Source organism: Oncorhynchus gorbuscha, unplaced genomic scaffold, assembly GCF_021184085.1.
Source record: "Oncorhynchus gorbuscha isolate QuinsamMale2020 ecotype Even-year unplaced genomic scaffold, OgorEven_v1.0 Un_scaffold_2418, whole genome shotgun sequence".
NCBI lineage: Eukaryota > Metazoa > Chordata > Actinopteri > Salmoniformes > Salmonidae > Oncorhynchus > Oncorhynchus gorbuscha.
This window is the reverse complement of record NW_025746937.1, coordinates 35200-56791: the sequence shown is the minus strand read 5'-3', so window position 1 is coordinate 56791 and position 21592 is coordinate 35200. Positions and strand designations below refer to the sequence as shown.

The 21592-nt window shown below is 47.9% G+C and overlaps 1 protein-coding gene and 1 long non-coding RNA gene across 2 annotated transcripts; one reads left to right on the top strand and one right to left on the bottom strand.

Moving 5' to 3' along the window:
- Positions 1–10173: 10173 nt before the first annotated feature.
- LOC124025759 lies at positions 10174–15617 on the top strand. The gene is made up of 3 exons (XR_006837218.1): positions 10174–10313; positions 11298–11402; positions 15570–15617. It is a non-coding gene; the product is annotated as an uncharacterized LOC124025759 (long non-coding RNA).
- A 2691-nt stretch (positions 15618–18308) lies between these two features.
- On the bottom strand, positions 18309–21188 carry LOC124025758 (calphotin-like). The gene is made up of 3 exons (XM_046339099.1): positions 21008–21188; positions 18632–20851; positions 18309–18395 (listed from the first exon to the last, which is right to left on the bottom strand). The coding sequence occupies exons 2-3, from the start codon at positions 20837–20839 to the stop codon at positions 18309–18311; spliced, it is 2295 nt and encodes a 764-aa protein (XP_046195055.1). The 5' UTR covers positions 20840–20851; positions 21008–21188.
- Positions 21189–21592: the final 404 nt, after the last annotated feature.

Here is a 21592-nt window from a genome sequence, read left to right as displayed (position 1 = left end):
GTAGGGGAACAGTTAGTGTGTGTGGGGGAATAGGGGAGTAGGGGAACAGTTAGTGTGTGTGGGAGAATAGGGGAGTAGGGGAACAGTTAGTGTGTGTGGGAGAATAGGGGAGTAGGGGAACAGTTAGTGTATGTGGGAGAATAGGGGAGTAGGGGAACAGTTAGTGTGTGTGGGAGAATAGGGGAGTAGGTGAACAGTTAGTGTGTGTGGGAGAATAGAGGAGTAGGGGAACAGTTAGTGTGTGTGGGAGAATAGGGGAGTAGGGGAACAGTTAGTGTGTGTGGGAGAATAGGGGAGTAGGGGAACAGTTAGTATGTGTGGGAGAATAGGGGAGTAGGGGAACAGTTAGTGTGTGTGGGAGAATAGGGGAGTAGGGGAACAGTTAGTGTGTGTGGAAGAATAGGGGAGTAGGGGAACAGTTAGTGTGTGTGGGAGAATAGGGGAGTAGGGGAACAGTTAGTGTGTGTGGGAGAATAGGGGAGTAGGTGAACAGTTAGTGTGTGTGGGAGAATAGAGGAGTAGGGGAACAGTTAGTGTGTGTGGGAGAATAGGGGAGTAGGGGAACAGTTAGTGTGTGTGGGAGAATAGGGGAGTAGGGGAACAGTTAGTATGTGTGGGAGAATAGGGGAGTAGGGGAACAGTTAGTGTGTGTGGGAGAATAGGGGAGTAGGGGAACAGTTAGTGTGTGTGGGAGAATAGGGGAGTAGGGGCACAGTTAGTGTGTGTGGGAGAATAGGGGAGTAGGGGAAGAGTTAGTGTGTGGGAGAATAGGGGAGTAGGTGAACAGTTAGTGTGTGTGGGAGAATAGAGGAGTAGGGGAACAGTTAGTGTGTGTGGGAGAATAGGGAGTAGGGGAACAGTTAGTGTGTGTGGGAGAATAGGGGAGTAGGGGAACAGTTAGTATGTGTGGGAGAATAGGGGAGTAGGGGAACAGTTAGTGTGTGTGGGAGAATAGGGGAGTAGGTGAACAGTTAGTGTGTGTGGGAGAATAGAGGAGTAGGGGAACAGTTAGTGTGTGTGGGAGAATAGGGGAGTAGGGGAACAGTTAGTGTGTGTGGGAGAATAGGGGAGTAGGGGAACAGTTAGTATGTGTGGGAGAATAGGGGAGTAGGGGAACAGTTAGTGTGTGTGGGGGAATAGGGGAGTAGGGGAACAGTTAGTGTGTGTGGGAGAATAGGGGAGTAGGGGAACAGTTAGTGTGTGTGGGAGAATAGGGGAGTAGGGGAACAGTTAGTGTGTGTGGGAGAATAGGGGAGTAGGGGAACAGTTAGTGTGTGTGGGAGAATAGGGGAGTAGGGGAACAGTTAGTGTGGGTGGGGGTATAGGGGAGTAGGGGAACAGTTAGTGTGTGGGGGGAGAGGGAGTACGGGAACAGTTAGTGTGTGTGGGGAGAGGGGAGTAGGGGAACGGTTAGTGTGTGTGGGGGAGATGGGAGTAGGGGAACAGTTAGTGTGTGTGGGGGAAGAGGGGAGTACGGGAACAGTTAGTGTGTGTGGGGGAAGAGGGGAGTAGGGGAACAGTTAGTGTGTGTGGGGGAAGAGGGGAGTAGGGGAACAGTTAGTGTCTGTGGGAGAATAGGGGAGTAGGGGAACAGTTAGTGTGTGTGGGAGAATAGGGGAGTAGGGGAACAGTTAGTGTGTGTGGGAGAATAGGGGAGTAGGGGAACAGTTAGTGTGTGTGGGAGAATAGGGAGTAGGGGAACAGTTAGTGTGTGTGGGAGAATAGGGGAGTAGGGGAACAGTTAGTGTGTGTGGGGGAATAGGGGAGTAGGGGAACAGTTAGTGTGTGTGGGAGAATAGGGAGTAGGGGAACAGTTAGTGTGTGTGGGAGAATAGGGGAGTAGGGGAACAGTTAGTGTGTGTGGGAGAATAGGGGAGTAGGAGAACAGTTAGTGTGTGTGGGAGAATAGGGGAGTAGGGGAACAGTTAGTGTGAGTGGGGGTATAGGGGAGTAGGGGAACAGTTAGTGTGTGTGGGGGAGAGGGGAGTACGGGAACAGTTAGTGTGTGTGGGGGAGAGGGGAGTAGGGGAACGGTTAGTGTGTGTGGGGGAGAGGGGAGTAGGGGAACAGTTAGTGTGTGTGGGGGGAGAGGGGAGTACGGGAACAGTTAGTGTGTGTGGGGGAAGAGGGGAGTACGGGAACAGGTAGTGTGTGTGGGGGGAGAGGGAAGTACTGGAACAGTTAGTGTGTGTGGGGGAGAGGGGAGTAGGGGAACAGTTAGTGTGTGTGGGGGAGGGGGAGAACGGGAACAGTTAATGTGTGTGGGGGAAGAGGGGAGTACGGGAACAGTTAGTGTGTGTGGGGGAGGAGGGGAGTAGGGGAACAGTTAGTGTGTGTGGGGGAAGAGGGGAGTAGGGGAACAGTTAGTGTGTGTGGGGGAAGAGGGGAGTACGGGAACAGTTAGTGTGTGTGGGGGAAGAGGGGAGTAGGGGAACAGTTAGTGTGTGTGGGGGAAGAGGGGAGTAGGGGAACAGTTAGTGTGTGTGGGGGAAGAGGGGAGTAGGGGAACAGGTTGTGTGTGTGGGGGGAGAGGGGAGTAGGGGAACAGTTAGTGTGTGTGGCGGGAGAGGGAGTACGGGAACAGTTAGTGTGTGTGGGGGAAGAGGGGAGTACGGGAACAGTTAGTGTGTGTGGGGGCGAGGGAGTAGGGGAACAGTTAGTGTGTGTGGGGGAGAGGGGAGTACGGGAACAGTTAGTGTGTGTGGGGGAAGAGGGGAGTACGGGAACAGTTAGTGTGTGTGGGGGAAGAGGGGAGTAGGGGAACAGTTAGTGTGTGTGGGGGAAGAGGGGAGTAGGGGAACAGTTAGTGTGTGTGGGGGAAGAGGGGAGTACGGGAACAGTTAGTGTGTGTGGGGGAAGAGGGGAGTAGGGGAACAGTTAGTGTGTGTGGGGGAAGAGGGGATTAGGGGAACAGGTTGTGTGTGTGGTGAAGTAGGGGAACAGTTAGTGTGTGTGTGGGGGACAGGGTGTAGTGGAGGCTTCTGAGTGCTGGGGCAGATCAGTAGCTGAATCCCGTGGGACTTCCTGTTCCTGTGGGACACTGGCTCTGATTACTGTCACTGACCAGAGAGTGTGTTCCCTCCCATCTTTTGTTTGCTTTCTTCCAGTCCCTCAAAAGTCGAGGTTGATGTACTCAGAAGCACCTTTCATACCTATTTTTACTCAATCCCTACTGAGAAGCACTCCCCACCCACCACCACCACCCAGTTTTCCCAGCTTGACCTCTGACCTCCTCAGACTCTGGTTATTAGGTTCTTTATCAGTGCCACGCCCCCCCCCCTTCTCGCAGGCCTTCTCGCATTGCATGTAAACCAAGACAGGCTTTAGTTGGAAACAAATGCAGTCTAAAAGGCCTTTCGAATGGTGGAGGTACAGCAGGGTGTGGTGGCTAGTTGGTTCCAGTTTCATTTGGAGGGGGAGGTTGGGGGTAGTCTGTGTGAGTGTGTACATGTGTGTGCGAGTGAGAGAGTTGGGTGGCATATAGCTTAGTGCATGGCATGGGGCTAGTCTGGGCTTGACTAGAAACCAGTGAGCATGAAAAGATGTAGGCAGGTCAAGGGAGGTCAGAGGGTGCAGGTGAACTCTAGGAATTCTCTCTCTCTCTCTCTCTCTCTCTCTCTCTCTCTCTCTCTCTCTCTCTCTCTCTCTCTCTCTCTCTCTCTCTCTCTCTCTCTCTCTCTCTCTCTCTCTCTCTCTCTCTCTCTCTCTCTCTCTCTCTCTCTCTCTCTCTCTCTCTCTCTCTCTCTCTCTCTCTCTCTCTCTCTCTCTCTCTCTCTCTCTCTCTCTCTCTCTCTCTCTCTCTCTCTCTCTCTCTCTCTCTCTCTCTCTCTCTCTCTCTCTATGATGGTGGGAGCCACTAGCTTCATTCAGTAATAATCATAAAAATATGCAGGTTGTGGAGCAACCCATCCCTATGTCACTGTGCCCTTCTCTCTTCCTCCCTCTCCTCAATCTCTTCCTATCTGTCTTCTCTGTCCTCCTATCTCCTTCTCTCCCATTCTCACTCCTCTTCGTTCAAAGACGAGGAGGAGAGGAGGAGCTGCTGTCCTTGAGACTGAAGCCACAGAGATGCCCCTGTTTCTCAGCTGACACATACACACACACAAACATTTGACATGTATCTAACCCTTCATTTCTGGCACTAAACAGTCTCCATATATACTTCCATAGATTTAAACTGGTTCCGGGTACCTTCAGACATGTCTTTTGAGGCCTGTAGGCATCCTAGAGCAAATCAACTGACATGTACAGTATGTGTTCGTTAGAGTCTCACCTTTCCACAGAGGTGTGTAGCCCAAACGGTTCAGACACTACAGATAGAAGTTGACAGATTGGCTGTACCGACTTCAGATGAGTCACAAGAGACATTGTTGGGGTTGGAGAGCAAAGGAAAAACACTGTAGTGTTCGTGAGAGTCTCATCTTTCATAAGTTTTGTCGGCTAAACCAATTGGACACTACAGACTATTTTGTGAGAAGAACATTTACGGCAGATGCAGAAGTGCGACATAGGGGCACGGACATGGACCTTAGGGGGTTTATAACACTTAATTACGAAGCATTTGAGAAAAAATTTAACTGGTGGAATTTGGGAAAATGTATCCTTTCAGAGTATTCTTCTTTCTATGTCAGGGTCAATAAATGCTTTTCTACTAAAAGTCATTGACCTTACAATTCCCTTTGAATTAAACATTATTTTAACTATACAGCATTGGTAGTATTTATTTTCTCACATTTTGGTCATATAGTTTTTCAAAAAGGACCGTCCTCCTTCATAGTCACAAACCTTTCGGTTTCACCTCTGAACCTATTCTCCTCTGTAAAGCCTCCTCTGAATTCGTTCTCCCCTGTAAAGCCTCCTCTGAATACGTTCTCCTCTGTAAAGCCTCCTCTGAATACGTTCTCCTCTGTAAAGCCTCCTCTAAATTCGTTCTCCCCTGTAAAGCCTCCTCTGAATCCGTTCTCCTCTGTAAAGCCTCCTCTGAATACGTTCTCCTCTGTAAAGCCTCCTCTGAACCCGTTCTCCTCTGTAAAGCCTCCTCTAAACCTATTCTTCTCTGTCCAGCCTCCTCTGAACCCGTTCTCCTCTGTCCACCCTCCTCTGAACCCGTTCTCCTCTGTCCAGCCTCCTCTGAACCTGTTCCCCTCTGTCCAGCCTCCTCTGAACCTATTCTTCTCTTTCCACCCTCCTCTGAACCTGTTCTCCTCTGTCCAGCCTCCTCTGAACCCGTTCTCCTCTGTCCAGCCTCATCTGAACCTGTTCTCCTCTGTCCAGCCTCCTCTGAACCTATTTTTCTCTGTCCACCCTCCTCTGAACCCGTTCTCCTCTGTAAAGCCTCATCTGAACCTATTCTTCTCTGTCCAGCCTCATCTGAACCGGTTCTCCTCTGTCCACCCTCCTCTGAACCCATTCACCTCTGTCCAGCCTCCTCTGAACCCATTCTCCTCTGTCCACCCTCCTCTGTCCAGCCTCCTCTGAACCCGTTCTCCTCTGTAAAGCCTCCTCTGAACCTATTCTTCCTTGTCCACCCTCCTCTGAACCCATTCTCCTCTGTAAAGCCTCCTCTGAACCTATTCTTCTCTGTCCAGCCTCCTCTGAACCCGTTCTCCTCTGTCCACCCTCCTCTGAACCCGTTCTCCTCTGTCCAGCTTCATCTGAACCTGTTCTCCTCTGTCCAGCCTCCTCTGAACCTATTATTCTCTGTCCACCCTCCTCTGAACCCATTCTCCTCTGTCCAGCCTCCTCTGAACCCGTTCTCCTCTGTAAAGCCTCAGCTGAATCCGTTCTCCTCTGTAAAGCTTCCCCTGAATCCGTGCTCCTCTGTAAAGCCTCCTCTCAATCCGTTCTCTTCTGTCCAGCCTCCTCTGAACCTGTCCTCCTCTGAACCTGTTCTCCTCTATCCAGCCTCCTCTGAACCTATTCTTCTCTGTCCACCCTCCTCTGAACCCGTTCTCCTCTGTCCAGCCTCCTCTGAATCCGTTCTGCTCTGTCCAGCCTCCTCTGAACCCGTTCTCCTCTGTCCAACCTCCTCTGAACCCGTTCTCCTCTGTCCAGCCTCCTGTGAACCTGTTCTCCTCTGTCCAGCCTCCTCTGAACCAGTTCTCCTCTGTCCAGCCTCCTCTGAACCTGTTCCCCTCTGTAAAGCCTCCTCTGAACCCATTCCCCTCTGTCCAGCCTCCTCTGAACCCGTTCTCCTCTGTCCACCCTCTTCTGTCCAGCCTCCTCTGAACCCATTCTTCTCTGTAAAGCCTCCTCTGAACCTATTCTTCTCTGTCCACCCTCCTCTGAACCCGTTCTCCTCTGTAAAGCCTCCTCTAAACCTATTCTTCTCTGTCCAGCCTCCTCTGAACCCGTTCTCCTCTGTCCAGCCTCCTCTGAACCCGTTCTCCTCTGTCCAGCTTCCTCTGAACCTGTTCCCCTCTGTCCAGCCTCCTCTGAACCTATTCTTCTCTTTCCACCCTCCTCTGAACCTGTTCTCCTCTGTCCAGCCTCCTCTGAACCCGTTCTCCTCTGTCCAGCCTCATCTGAACCTGTTCTCCTCTGTCCAGCCTCCTCTGAACCTATTTTTCTCTGTCCACCCTCCTCTGAACCCGTTCTCCTCTGTAAAGCCTCATCTGAACCTATTCTTCTCTGTCCAGCCTCATCTGAACCGGTTCTCCTCTGTCCACCCTCCTCTGAACCCATTCACCTCTGTCCAGCCTCCTCTGAACCCATTCTCCTCTGTCCACCCTCCTCTGTCCAGCCTCCTCTGAACCCGTTCTCCTCTGTAAAGCCTCCTCTGAACCTATTCTTCTCTGTCCACCCTCCTCTGAACCCATTCTCCTCTGTAAAGCCTCCTCTGAACCTATTCTTCTCTGTCCAGCCTCCTCTGAACCCGTTCTCCTCTGTCCACCCTCCTCTGAACCCGTTCTCCTCTGTCCAGCCTCATCTGAACCTGTTCTCCTCTGTCCAGCCTCCTCTGAACCTATTATTCTCTGTCCACCCTCCTCTGAACCCGTTCTCCTCTGTCCAGCCTCCTCTGAACCCGTTCTCCTCTGTAAAGCCTCAGCTGAATCCGTGCTCCTCTGTAAAGCCTCCTCTCAATCCGTTCTCTTCTGTCCAGCCTCCTCTGAACCTGTCCTCCTCTGAACCTGTTCTCCTCTATCCAGCCTCCTCTGAACCTATTCTTCTCTGTCCACCCTCCTCTGAACCCGTTCTCCTCTGTCCAGCCTCCTCTGAATCCGTTCTGCTCTGTCCAGCCTCCTCTGAACCCGTTCTCCTCTGTCCAGCCTCCTCTGAACCCGTTCTCCTCTGTCCAGCCTCCTCTGAAACCGTTCTCCTCTGTAAAGCCTCCTCTGAACCTATTCTTCTCTGTCCACCCTCCTCTGAACCCGTTCTCCTCTGTCCACCCTCCTCTGAACCCGTTCTCCTCTGTCCACCCTCCTCTGAACCCGTTCTCCTCTGTAAAGCCTCCTCTGAATCCGTTCTCCTCTGTCCAGCCTCCTCTGAACCCGTTCTCCTCTGTAAAGCCTCCTCTGAACCTATTCTTCTCTGTCCACCCTCCTCTGAACCCGTTCTCCTCTGTCCACCCTCCTCTGAACCCGTTCTCCTCTGTCCACCCTCCTCTGAACCCGTTCTCCTCTGTCCACCCTCCTCTGAACCCGTTCTCCTCTGTCCACCCTCCTCTGAACCCGTTCTCCTCTGTCCACCCTCCTCTGAACCTGTTCTCCTCTGTCCAGCCTCCTCTGAACCCGTTCTCCTCTGTCCACCCTCCTCTGAACCCGTTCTCCTCTGTCCAGCCTCCTCTGAACCCGTTCTCCTCTGTCCACCCTCCTCTGAACCCGTTCTCCTCTGTCCACCGTGCAGAAAGACAAATAAACATAGACTGACTCGCTCCCTGAGTGCCCCCATCACCGCCCGCCATAGCAGCCCCTCTATCAGAGAGCCCCTCCACTCAGGTTTCACTTCTCTGTGCTTCGAGCTGCGCCCAGTCACGCTGACACACACCCTTACACTCAACCAGTCCAATATTGAATGCGTCGGTGTGAGAAAATATGTAGGCCTACATGTGTGTCTAGGTATTTCAGGTTTGGGGTCAATCCCATGTCAATTTAGGTAGTGAATTGGAATTCAAGAGCTGAAAAAACACCCTAATTGCACTTTCCAGTTCTTGAGGTTCTATGAACCTCCTACTGGATTATCTGAATCTAAATGCAATTGACCCTAACCAAGACGTAAATATAAAACATAGACATAGACATTACGAAACATAACGTAACAAAATTAAGAAAAAGTCAAGGGGTCTGATTACTTTTTGAATGCACTGTATATGTGTGTGTGTTGAGCTTGATCCTGACTCATCATGGTTGTCACCAAGCTTCCTGTTTGTATGAAACAATCTCTGTCCAGAGAGATAAAGGAGGAGGAGGGTCAACAGATATGTAGAAAGATAGTGGGAGAGTAGGGAGAAGAAATCTTTCTATCTTACAGAAAAATAAAGACAACACAGAGGACAATCAGAAATCCCTCTCAGAGCACTCCCTCTTAGAGCACTCCCTCTTAGAGCACTCCCTCTTAGAGCACTCCCTCTTAGAGCACTCCCTCTCAGAGCACTCCCTCTCAGAGCACTCCCTCTCAGAGCACTCCCTCTCAGACCACTCCCTCTCAGACCACTCCCTCTCAGAGCACTCCCTCTCAGAGCACTCCCTCTCAGAGCACTCCCTCTCAGAGCACTCCCTCTCAGAGCACTCAGTTGTGGGTAGCAGGATTAGGGCTGTCAGCAGCGCGACAGCTGTGTACATCTGGAGCTGTTGGCCCCTTACAGCTCAATCCTCACATTGTTACATACAGATAGCTGCAGCTACCCCACTGTCTTCCCTGCTTTACTCTGCTGTGCTACACATCACATTGTTACTGACAAATACACACCTTACCCTGCTCTATCTTACATCCCCCATCTCTTGTCTAGCCCTTCCCTGGGGGAAGGATTTATGTGTGACATGCTGTTTTTCATGATGACGTACAGATAGGTTTCTCTGGTTACGTGACTGTATAATATGCTGGTGGCCTGTGAGTGTGTGTGTGTGTGTGTGCCGTGGGCTCACTGTGAGCGATAGCCACCTGGTCTTTCATAATCCATCTCTAGAAGATCTAAGCAGTGATCAAGGCTTCACTCCTACATGTTACCTGGGACGACCAGAGAATGTCTGCCAAAGCCAGCCTATTCTTTCTCAATGAATAGATATTCAAGAGTCCAAAAACAGTCTCCTTGGTTTCGCTCTCCTTTTATTGTGGAATACACTATAGTGCACAATGAAAATTCAATTGCCTACCATTATATAACTTTCCAATCAGTTGCTGACATGGGTCAGAATGAATAATTATCTAACAAAATGTTTGTGACTTCCTTAACGTTTTCATATTGTCCTAGAATCTATCCCACGACCCTTTATTATTAAGAATGTTTCAAAAATTATTGGAGATGTTTTTTACAGACCAAATCATAAGGTGTTTGACAGTAAATCTGTGCTAAAGTGCAACGTTACGCGTCTCTGTTTTTGTAGATGTCTACATTTCGTTTTGTATGTCTGCATGAGAAAGTGTGTGTGTTCCCTATCACCCAGACAGATTTCATAGCTATCTATCAGACAATACAGGAACACATTGTAACGACGGTGTAGGAATGTCTAGTACTCTGACTCAAAGCTTTTCCTCAAGGATAGGCAGACATCACATAGCAGCGCAGAAAAACAACTAAATTGCTGAATACAGGAATAGCTGAATTCTTATCAGATACAATTCTACCATGCAGAGAGAAGGAAAGATAATTGCTGTTTTTTAGCATGGGTGCCCAAAGAGCATGACACTCCAACATGTTGACACCCATGGCATCTAAATTGAATGTATTTATTTATTTTCGTAATGAGAAAAGACTGTCTGTATTGGTAAGACAAACATAATACATGTGTATGGTACTTACAATTTGAGGACAATACTAAATTCCTAATTCCAACCTAGGACTACATGTCACCACTGTAACCATGAACGATTTGCAAGTGGAAACAAAACAAATGATCAATTAGCGCCATCTTGCGAACATCCTTTATAAAACACTCACACAATCAAAAGACACCATCTCCCATGATTCCCCCATTCCTACGTCGTATGTAAAGGTTACGTCAGTGTGCGCGATGAGGTAACTACAAATATGGCAGCGCTTTTTGCAACACGTTGCTTATTTAGAAGCTATTCTCGGGTCAGAAATGTCGATCAAAATACACGAGTACTTGTCAGATGTAGCAGAAGGATGCTGTGCAGTGCACCGTCTGACAGCAGTAAGTCGTTTATTTTATCGTCAAATTGGAGTTCTACCTTCTGACCTTGTAGCATGTGCAGCTATTGTTGTCTAACGTTAGCTGCCTATGCTAGCGTTAACTTTTTAGTATTTTAATGGTACTAGTAGCTAGTTGTTATCTCGAAGCGATTTAAACGCATGTTGACAACAACGCAAATGTATGACGCGTTCAAAACTGGGAACTCAGACATCTCCGATTTCAGTGCGTTCAAGACAACTTGGAACTCGGAGTAAACGAGCTCCGACTGGATAAATCGAAGTCATGGATTTCTAATTCGGAAACTCTGGCCTTTTTCTAGAGCTCCGACCTGAAGAGAGATCACTGGCATCGTGATTTGACCTTGTTTTTTTCCCCAGTTCTCAGTCTTGAAGGCACCATTAGCTTTTTGTAAAGCATAAACTACTGGTGGTTTCAAGACAACTGGGAACTTGGGGAAAAAAAATCAGTGATATTCAACTCAGCAAGTCGGAGCTCTTGAAAGTTCCCAGAGTTCTCGACATTTACCGACTTGGATGAAGATTTAAAAGATTTTTCCCAGTTGTCTTGAACACTCTGAAGTTGGAGATTTCCAAGGTCTGAGTTCCCATTTGTTTTGAACGTGACAGCGTCACATGCATATTATCTGGCTACCATGGATCTAATTTAAAGGAAAGGTCCACCTAAAATATCGAATTTCTTTAAGTTACAGTGCTAAATAACTATGTGAAAGCAATATTTTATGTAAATAAATGTTTCATTTTATCATTAAGGCTGGTAGCAACGTGGAAATCTGTTGCATCTGAAGTTTACTACAAAACCGACAATGCAATGCTCTCTCCATGGACTGGTTAGGGAGCTAGATAAAATTAAACACAATACCAAAGTCGATATCAGCATGTGAAGTAGTTAGTGCAGTTGGTTTAGGAGATTTTGTAGACTCCTAAATTGATAGTTAGCTATAATCTCGCCATGTTCAACCTGCAGATCGATGTGCCTCGCAGAGGCACTATGCAATGCACCCTGGACTGAAGAGGCAGACAAGTATGAGAGTTGTGGTGGTCCCACCTGTTAAATTACACATTTCTCAAGGTAGGCATTATTGAAAAAATATTTTAAAAATGGCTCATTTGAGAGAAGACAACGTCCTGCGCTTATGACATCGCCCATTATTGAAATTTGACATATGATAGATGTTTTTGTGATCAAAAAGTCATATTCCTATTAACTTCCAGTGGCTTTAATACAATGCTACGTCATAATGGCCAAATTTCTCCCCACTTGAACGGCAATAGCGCAGATGCACATGAAGAGGGGGGCAACTTTATTTTTGGCGTTGGGTCTGGGGGTCCTCCCTCAGAATTGTTTTGGGCATCTAAAGTTAATTTCCTGCATTTCTACTGGGGCTGTCCCTGACACACAAATAAACAAATTATTGGTCGACCAAGAGTAGTTTTTTTTTTTTTTTCAACCAATCGATTGGTCAAAAAATGTAAATGGGAAGAGTGCGTTTGCTTGTTTGATATGGAAAAGTGTTGTGGTCGCTATTGATATAGAAACTCGAGATGAAGCAGCTGCTTTATAAGTGGGATGCACTGTTGAGTGCTACATCCTGAGGGGTTCGTGCTGATTGTACGGAGATTGTGACAGACTGTTAAATGGCATCCCTTGAGAAGGCATGAACAAGATGTATGTCAGGAGAAGTGCAGTATTATCATAAGAAGTGTACTTGGAATACAGAGTAGGAATGGAGGGAAAAAGAGCAGCAGAGGAGCTCTAAGGGGGAGGAAGAGGGTGCGCTTGAGTCGGTTAAAAAAGGTAGGAGAAATGGAAGTGAATGAGGGCGAAGTATCGGCGGTGGTAGGTGTGGTGACGTTCTCGGAGCCTGAGACATGCACCAGGGTTAAAGATGAGCCCGAGACATGCACCGAGGTTAAAGATGAGCCCGAGACATGCACCAGGGTTAAAGATGAGCCTGAGACATGCATCGAGGTTAATGATGAGCCCGAGACATGCACCCAGGATAAAGATGAGCCCGAGACATGCACCCAGGATAAAGATGAGCCCGAGACATGCACCCAGGATAAAGATGAGCCCGAGACATGCACCCAGGATAAAGATGAGCCCGAGACATGCACCATGGTTAAAGATGAGCCTGAGACATGCACCAGGGTTAAAGATGAGCCTGAGACATGCACCAGGGTTAAAGATGAGCCTGAGACATGCACCAGGGTTAAAGATGAGCCTGAGACATGCACCATGGTTAAAGATGAGCCTGAGACATGCACCAGGGTTAAAGATGAGCCCGAGACATGCACCGAGGTTAAAGATGAGCCCGAGACATGCACCGAGGTTAATGATGAGCCCGAGACATGCACCCAGGATAAAGATGAGCCCGAGATATGCACCCAGGATAAAGATGAGCCCGAGACATGCACCCAGGATAAAGATGAGCCCGAGACATGCACCCAGGATAAAGATGAGCCTGAGACATGCACCCAGGATAAAGATGAGCCCGAGACATGCACCCAGGATAAAGATGAGCCCGAGACATGCACCCAGGATAAAGATGAGCCCGAGACATGCACCAGGGTTAAAGATGAGCCCGAGACATGCACCGAGGTTAATGATGAGCCTGAGACATTCACCGAGGTTAATGATGAGCCCGAGACATGCACCGAGGATAAAGATGAGCCCGAGACATGCACCCGGGATAAAGATGAGCCCGAGACATGCACCCAGGATAAAGATGAGCCTGAGACATGCACCCAGGATAAAGATGAGCCCGAGACATGCACCGAGGTTAATGATGAGCCTGAGACATGCACCAGGGTTAAAGATGAGCCCGAGACATGCACCCAGGATAAAGATGAGCCCGAGACATGCACCGAGGTTAATGATGAGCCCGAGACATGCACCCAGGATAAAGATGAGCCCGAGACATGCACCCAGGATAAAGATGAGCCCGAGACATGCACCCAGGATAAAGATGAGCCCGAGACATGCACCCAGGATAAAGATGAGCCCGAGACATGCACCCAGGATAAAGATGAGCCCGAGACATGCACCCAGGATAAAGATGAGCCCGAGACATGCACCCAGGATAAAGATGAGCCCGAGACATGCACCCAGGATAAAGATGAGCCCGAGACATGCACCCAGGATAAAGATGAGCCCGAGACATGCACCCAGGATAAAGATGAGTCTTTAGTTTTTTGGAAAAAGTGGGCCGTTGGCTTTTGGCTGATCCATTTGTTGTTTCAGGGTGGGTGAAAACCAATTATTGAAAGGAGGGATTACTGGGGTAGTGGTAAATTTGCAAATAAAGTCATTAAAAGTCGTACAATGTGATTTTCTGGATTATTTCTTTCTCATTATGTCTGTCATAGTTGAAGTGTACCTATGATGAAAATTACAGGCCTCATCTTTTTAAGTGGGAGAACTTGCACAATTGGTGGCTGATGAAATACTTTTTTGCCCCACTGTAATTAATGGTTGAACAATTGAACTGACCATTATTCCTAGATCCCAGACTGTAGCTTACCCATCAACTCAAGATTGAACTTTGTACCAATTCACTGATTGTTATAATATATACCTGAGCTCTGTAGACTGGTCTTCCCTGGCTGTCTGACCCTGCTTTGACACCTGTCACCATCTGATCCTGCTAAGACATGATGAGCATAATGTTGTGTTCTGTTTGTGCACCATGGCAGTGAAGCCTGTAGAGATGTTTATACCGTGTCAGAGTGAAAAGTAGGGAATTAGCTTGGGAAACTGACAGATCAAGTACATTGCTATACTGATTAAAATAAAACTCACATTGCACTGAAAAAATGTCAGAATATCGGTCTTCAATCGTTTGGCCGCTGGTTTCATCGTTTGATTCAGGTCTTGTGTGATTGAGGCAAAAATAATTGCTGAAGATTGTATTTTTAGCTAGCTACCTCACTATCTTAAAGTTTGGGGGGCTCACCATCCCCAGTGAAAGTTGCACCCCGCACATGAAAACATGAAATGACGCTGGGAATCGATAGAAAATCGCTCTGCTGCACAAAAACAACATTAACATTGAAGATGGGTGAATCTTTCCTTTAAGTTACTAGCTAGCTCGGGTCCATCGCGACAACAATGACACGGAACCCAAACCGGCTGCGCACGTGCGCCATCGTGCATACATTTATTTTGTCCCCCCACACCAAACACAATTACGACATGCAGGTTAAAATATCAAAACAATCTCTGAACCAATTACATTCATTTGGGAACAGGTCAAAAAGCATTAAACATTTATGGCAATTTAGCTAGTTAGCTTGCACTTGCTAGCTGATTTGTCCTATTTAGCTAGCTTGCTGTTGCTAGCTAATTTGTCCTGGGATATAAACATTGAGTTGTTATTTTACCTGAAATACACAAGGTCCTCTACTCCGACAATTAATCCACACAAACGGTCAACCGAATCGTTTCTAGTCATCTCTCCTCCTTCCAGGCTTTTTACATCTTTGAACTTATATGGTGTTGGCATCTAAACTTTCATAGTATTACTGCAACGACCAGCAACACAGTTTGTCTTTCAATCACCCACGTGGGTATAACCAATGAGGAGATGGCACGTGGGTACCTGCTTCTATAAACCAATGAGGAGATGGGAGAGGTTGGACTTGCAGTGCGATCTGCGTCAGAAATAGAAAGGAGTTCTATTTTAGCCCTTGCAACACAGATGCTCGTTGGTGCGCACAATAATTTAATAACAGATTCCTACATTTATTTTGCAACACTCGCGCACACGACGCCACTTTCAATGTGTTCTTTGTTTAGTGGCTGGCTTCAATACAGCTACTTTCGTAACTCCCAAAAAATGCTGGGATATACTTTTTCCCAAAATCATAATCCCACTGTGCCAGAATTACCTCAGGCATGATCATTGGAGCAAGTCTCGAAAGACCTGTCGCTGCAGCTACTCCATCCCTTCTATTCTTTGAGTACCGAGTCCACTTTAAGATTCTCTGGAGAACATGTAACAACGATGTAGCAATCATTCCAGTAGTTGACGATTGAAAAGTATCTAGAAAGCTTGTATTCAGAAGGCTTGTACATACCATCCTTGGTTTGTACTTGGCGCCATTCTTCCTGTTTCGCGGCATCAGTGAGATCACTTCCTGTCTCAATCTGTGCAGTGTGACTAGCTCCGATGCAGGTCGTACCTGTAGATCTGAGACCTAGCTTCATCTAGCTCTGAAGTCATTAATTTGTTTCTAGGTTCTCCAGATGCCCATGTGAAGCCCCAGTTTTTGGATGCAGAGGTGCTTCAGGTCTACTTCCCTAAAGAGGGCCGCAGGCTAACAGCACCCCGTCTTCGAGGAGAACCTGAAGGTGGAACCCCACCAGGATCGTCATGAGGATGTGTTGGATCTGTGCCAGGTCCAGTTTGAACCTGACTCCTCAGAATACATCAGGGTAAAATACCACTGCCTCTACACTCCTCAACAGGCTGTCCAGATGGATGCTTTAGTTATTATTACTCATTAGCAGTTCGTAAAACCCTCTCCCTATTGGCTGTGCTCTGCTGTCCAGGTGCATGCAGCCACCTTGAGGATCTTGAGAAGATGGGGAGGTATGATCTGCTGCGCTCCACCAGACACAGGAGGGTGAATGGACTCATCATAGACATGCTGCAGAAAGACCTGTGAGTCTGTGTGTGTTAGACCAGTGGCTCCCAAACCTTTTGGTTACTGTAGCACCCATTGAATATAGCTCTGCCCAGAGACCCCCGAAGTACCCCCTTGTGAATTTTAACCAGTAAGCCTATGGTCTCATGAATCTCCAGGTACCCCCTGTGGATAGACCACAAGTACCCTTTGTTGGGAACACTGTGTTAGAGGCTTGTTTTTCTTCTACATGACACCCCATATGTTATAAGTGTTTTGTAGGCATTGGGACAAGTAACGATTTAATAACACCATAACTGTTACATTGTTAGCCCAGAGTAACACCGGTTGTATTGTTTTCGATGGCAGGATACAGTGAGTCTGGTGGGTCTGTTCAACAAGGTCCACCCACACAGTGAGACCGCCCAGGAGGACTCCAGCCAACAGGCCTCTGGACTGGACCTGCTCAAGGTGAAGCCTAATCAGCTGACACTAGTGTATCTCAGAACCTGATTTATAGGTTGCGCTAGTCACCATATTGGTAGCCGTGATACACAGTAAACCCTTTGTTTAACCTCTTGTGTCTGTTCCCCACCAGATCTACGCTAAGCGGGAGTCCCAGAGGACAGGATAGGTAGAGCTGGCCCTGCAGGCCTACGAGCAGACTTCCGCAGAGATCCGTCTGACCGTCATGCATCACCACACCTAACCACTGGAGAGCTCTGTCACATCACAGCATAGCTCCATCTAACCGTCCCATACATCTCACACCCACAGCAATAAACCAACGGAGCAGTGACATTCTCCCTAATGGCCTGCCTATCCATGACCCCAATCTTTAATCAACTGGACAATTACGCTAAACAAAGAGAATAACTTAGTCCTTGAACTATGGAGCTCATCTTGAACCACTTGCAAGCCAAGTGTCCATTGCCAATGGATGGCATCAAAATGTGCACATAATTGGGATGCACCAAGCTTGACTTCTGTCGACGCACTTCTGCATTTCAACTTTGTAATTTGTCCATAACCTTAATCATACTGTATCTCAACATTGGAACTGACTGTAAGCTGTTTAATTATCATGTACATACAAAATAAAAATGTTTATATACATACGTTTATAATATAATATATAATAATATATGCCATTTAGCAGACGCTTTTATCCAAAAGACATGTGTGCATACATTCTACGTATGGGTGGTCCCGGGGATCGAACCCACTACCCTGGCGTTACAAGCGCCATGCTCTACCAACTGAGCTACAGAAGGACCACAAGGACCCTGCATGCAGGGTAGCCTAGTGGTTAGAGCGTTGGACTAGTAACCGGAAGGTTGTAAGTTCAAATCTGTCGTTCTGCCCCTGAACAGGCAGTTAACCCACTGTTCCTAGGCCGTCATTGAAAATAATAATTTGTTCTTAACTGACTTGCCTAGTTAAATAAAGGTAAAATAAAAATATGGCCTGATTCAGACAAACACTTGTCATCTTTATTGAGTTGATAACATTTAATTCCAGACCAGTCATACATAAGGCACTTGGGTTCACATCTGTAACAATGAAGTAGCTCTTTATTAAAAACAGCAGATGCATAAGATACTAGACCATGGCAGAGCAGCATGCTTGCCGAGACATGTAGAGGTATACTGAAGACAAGCTCATGACCTAACTAATGAATGAAAGATCAAAGCCTGTTTAGCTAGCGGTAAGAGGTACAGTAGTAAACCCATCTTCCTATGTGTGAGGATAAGGTAAACATGTAAACAAGTGACCACTGGTTCACACTATCATTCTATACTGTAGGTCAATGTGAGAGTTGGAGGATGAAGTACTGTACAAAGGATTTTAAAACCATGGTGTATCCACTAGTTGGATGCCATTGCTAAATGTTTGCAATGGAAAAAGTTTACTCTATGAACAAAATGTGTTTTGTATTTGGAGTAAACCATTTCCATTGCAAAACATTTTGCAATGAAATACGACTAATGAATACAACCCGGGGTTGTGTTCAGCATGTGCGAAACCAGAAATCAATTTGACACAGTACATTTGACCTGTTCAATAAGAAGGCAAATTTGTATCCCGTTTCAAAACATTTACTGTGTTTATTCCTAATGAATGAACCCAGTCCACCTCATTATCACCCAAAGCCTTCTATAAACACCCTCCCACTGTGTTTCACAGTTAATGTGTGAAGAAGGAAAGACATGAACTCATCCACCCCACCTTTCACCAGTTTCACTGTAAAGGTAAAAACACCTGGTCCCCCACACACACACTCCCATTCACTAGGTGTATGAACAACACTGTGCTCTTTGGTCACTTTAAGGGCATTTCTCAAAGAGTTTCAGTCGTCTGAGAAGTCATCGTCCAGATTGACGTCTGTGGTGTCGATGTCATCGTCCAGATCAAACATGTCCAGATCGTCAAGGCCCTGCAGGAATAAGTCATGTATATGAGTGAGGAGTCAGAGGAAAACTGTAGGTGAGGGTGAACTTTTGATTTGATTTGATGATTTGATTTGAACTACCTTGCTGGTACTTTGTTGTCCGTAACAGTTATATAGAGTACATCATTGTTCAATAAAAATAAAAACATGATTTCCAATATAGATTAGCATTCTAAATACTGTGTACGTCATGACAGGATGTATAGACTGGTTAGGTTTACCTCATCATTCAGGTCCAGCAGGTCCATGGATGCTGTTGCTACTCCTACAGGGGCTGCCTCCTCCACACCTTTACCCTCTAAGAGGGCAGCTACAGGGGCTGCCTCCTCCATACCTTTACCCTCTAAGAGGGCAGCTACAGGGGCTGCCTCCTCCACACCTTTACCCTCTAAGAGGGCAGCTACAGGGGCTGCCTCCTCCACACCTTTACCGTCTAAGAGGGCAGCTAGAGGGGCTGCCTCCTCCACACCTTTACCCTCTAAGAGGGCAGCTACAGGGGCTGCCTCCTCCACACCTTTACCGTCTAAGAGGGCAGCTAGAGGGGCTGCCTCCTCCACACCTTTACCCTCTAAGAGGGCAGCTAGAGGGGCTGCCTCCTCCATACCTTTACCCTCTAAGAGGGCAGCTAGATGGGCTGCCTCCTCCATACCTTTACCCTCTAAGAGGGCAGCTAGAGGGGCTGCCTCCTCCATACCTTTACCCTCTAAGAGGGCAGCTAGAGGGGCTGCCTCCTCCACACCTTTACCCTCTAAGAGGGCAGCGAGAGGGGCTGCCTCCCTCACACCTTTACCCTCTAAGAGTGCAGCTAGAGGGGCTGCCTCCTCCACACCTTTACCCTCTAAGAGGGCAGCGAGAGGGGCTGCCTCCCTCACACCTTTACCCTCTAAGAGGGCAGCTAGAGGGGCTGCCTCCTCCACACCTTTACCCTCTAAGAGGGCAGCTAGAGGGGCTGCCTCCTCCACACCTTTACCCTCTAAGAGGGCAGCTAGAGGGGCTGCAGCGGCTAGCTCTGCGCCTGGTGGAACCACCTGGGTGAGTGCTGGTAGGGGCTCCACTGCTGGGGCTGCTGCAGCCTTGTCCTCTACAGTTGGGGTTGTAGCTGGATCTATGACTGGGGCTAGTTCTATGAGTGGAGCTGGGGCTAGGTCTATGGCTGGGGCTAGGTCTATGAGTGGTGCTGGGGCTAGGTCTATGAGTGGAGCTGGGGCTAGGTCTATGGCTGGGGCTAGGTCTATGAGTGGTGCTGGGGCTAGGTCTATGGCTGGGGCTAGGTCTATGGCTGGGGCTAGGTCTATGAGTGGTGCTGGGGATAGGTCTATGGCTGGGGCTAGGTCTATGAATGGTGCTGGAGCTAGGTCTCTGGCTGGGGCTAGGTCTATGGCTGAGGCTAGGTCTCTGGCTGGGTCTAGGTATATGGCTGGGGCTAGGTCTATGAGTGGTGCTGGGGATAGGTCTATGGCTGGGGCTAGGTCTATGAATGGTGCTGGAGCTAGGTCTCTGGCTGGGGCTAGGTCTATGGCTGAGGCTAGGTCTCTGGCTGGGGCTAGGTCTCTGGCTGAGGCTAGGTCTCTGGCTGGAGCTAGGTCTATGGCTGAGGCTAGGTCTCTGGCTGGGGCTAGGTCTATGGCTGAGGCTAGGTCTCTGGCTGGGGCTAGGTCTATGAGTGGTGCTGGGTCAGGTTCATTCTCTTCTACAATGACTGGGGCTTTTTCAGATGCTGCTATGGCTTCTGCTACTACCTCAGTAATGGGTGCTTCTGCTGCCACTGCCACTTCAATGGTAACAGGTGCTTGTTCTGTAACCATGGGTTCTGTTGCTATGGCTTCTAGTACTGCTGCGGCAATGGGTGCTTCAGCTTCCACCACTGCTTCTATGATAACAGGTTCTGGTTCTGTTGCTATAGGCACTGGCGCTTCCTCGGCAACTGGTGCTTCTGTTACAATGGGTTCTGTGACCAACTCTGTAACAGGTGTATCTGTTGCTATGGGCTTCATTGTTGCAGGTCCTTCCTCAACAGCCTCCTCTGGTGTTGCTCTGAACGCTTCCTCTGGGGTGGACTGTGCTACCTCTGGCACCAAGAGGGGTGCTTCTGTGTCATTTTCTATGGTGACAAGAGCCTCTATCTTAGTGATGATATCTTCCACTGATGTTGCCTCCTTTGGCTTGGGAGCTTCCACTTCAACAATAATGGGTTCCTCCTCTGCCAACTCAATGGATTCTTCCACTGCAGCCATAGTTGGTTCCACGACTGTCACTGGGATAGATTCTTCTACTGCTGGGATAAACTCCACGACTGCAGCTGCAACAGGTTCTACCTCTTCCATGACAATGGACTCTTCCACTACTGGAGCTTCTGGGGCTGTAGCCTCCACCACTGCTGCCATTACAGGGGTTTCTACCACTGCTTCCAATACAGGGGTTTCATCCATGCTCCCAGCAACCTAGAACAGTGACAGTAAAGTACTTTAATTAAGATTGACAAGTAGACAAATCACACTGAATGGTTGTGTCTAAAATAGGGGTTATGTAAGTAGTACAACATATAACAGCTGTGGCCATGTCCAGTATTGTAGTAGGTGTGAGATTTCAGAATTTACCTCTGGTTCAGCAGGCACTACTTTTGGCACATAGTCTGCAGATTCCCCCAGGACATTCCTATTCTCATTGGACTGAAAGGTAGAGAAGTAGAACAGTGAGTAGAGAAGTAGAACAGTGAGTAGAGAAGTAGAACAGTGAGTAGAGAAGTAGAACAGTGAGTAGAGAAGTAGAACAGTGAGTAGAGAGGTAGAACAGTGAGTAGAGAGGTAGAACAGTGAGTAGAGAAGTAGACCAGTGAGTAGAGAAGTAGAACAGTGAGTAGAGAAGTAGAGCAGTGTAGAGAGGTAGAACAGTGAGTAGAGAAGTAGAACAGTGTAGAGAGGTAGAACAGTGAGTAGAGAAGTAGAACAGTGTAGAGAGGTAGAACAGTGAGTAGAGAAGTAGAACAGTGTAGAGAGGTAGAACAGTGAGTAGAGAGGTAGAACAGTGAGTAGAGAAGTAGAACAGTGAGTAGAGAAGTAGAACAGTGAGTAGAGAGGTAGAACAGTGAGTAGAGAAGTAGAACAGTGAGTAGAGAGGTAGAACAGTGAGTAGAGAGGTAGAACAGTGAGTAGAGAAGTAGAACAGTGAGCAGAGAAGTAGAA

Coding starts and splice junctions, on each gene's coding strand:
- LOC124025758 (XM_046339099.1), bottom strand. CDS start 20,839: ATGGATGAAACCCCTGTATTGGAAGCAGTGGTAGAAACCCCTGTAATG. Junction 18,396..18,631: donor TGCTGGACCTGAATGATGAG/GTAAACCTAACC, acceptor TTATTCCTGCAG/GGCCTTGACGATCTGGACAT.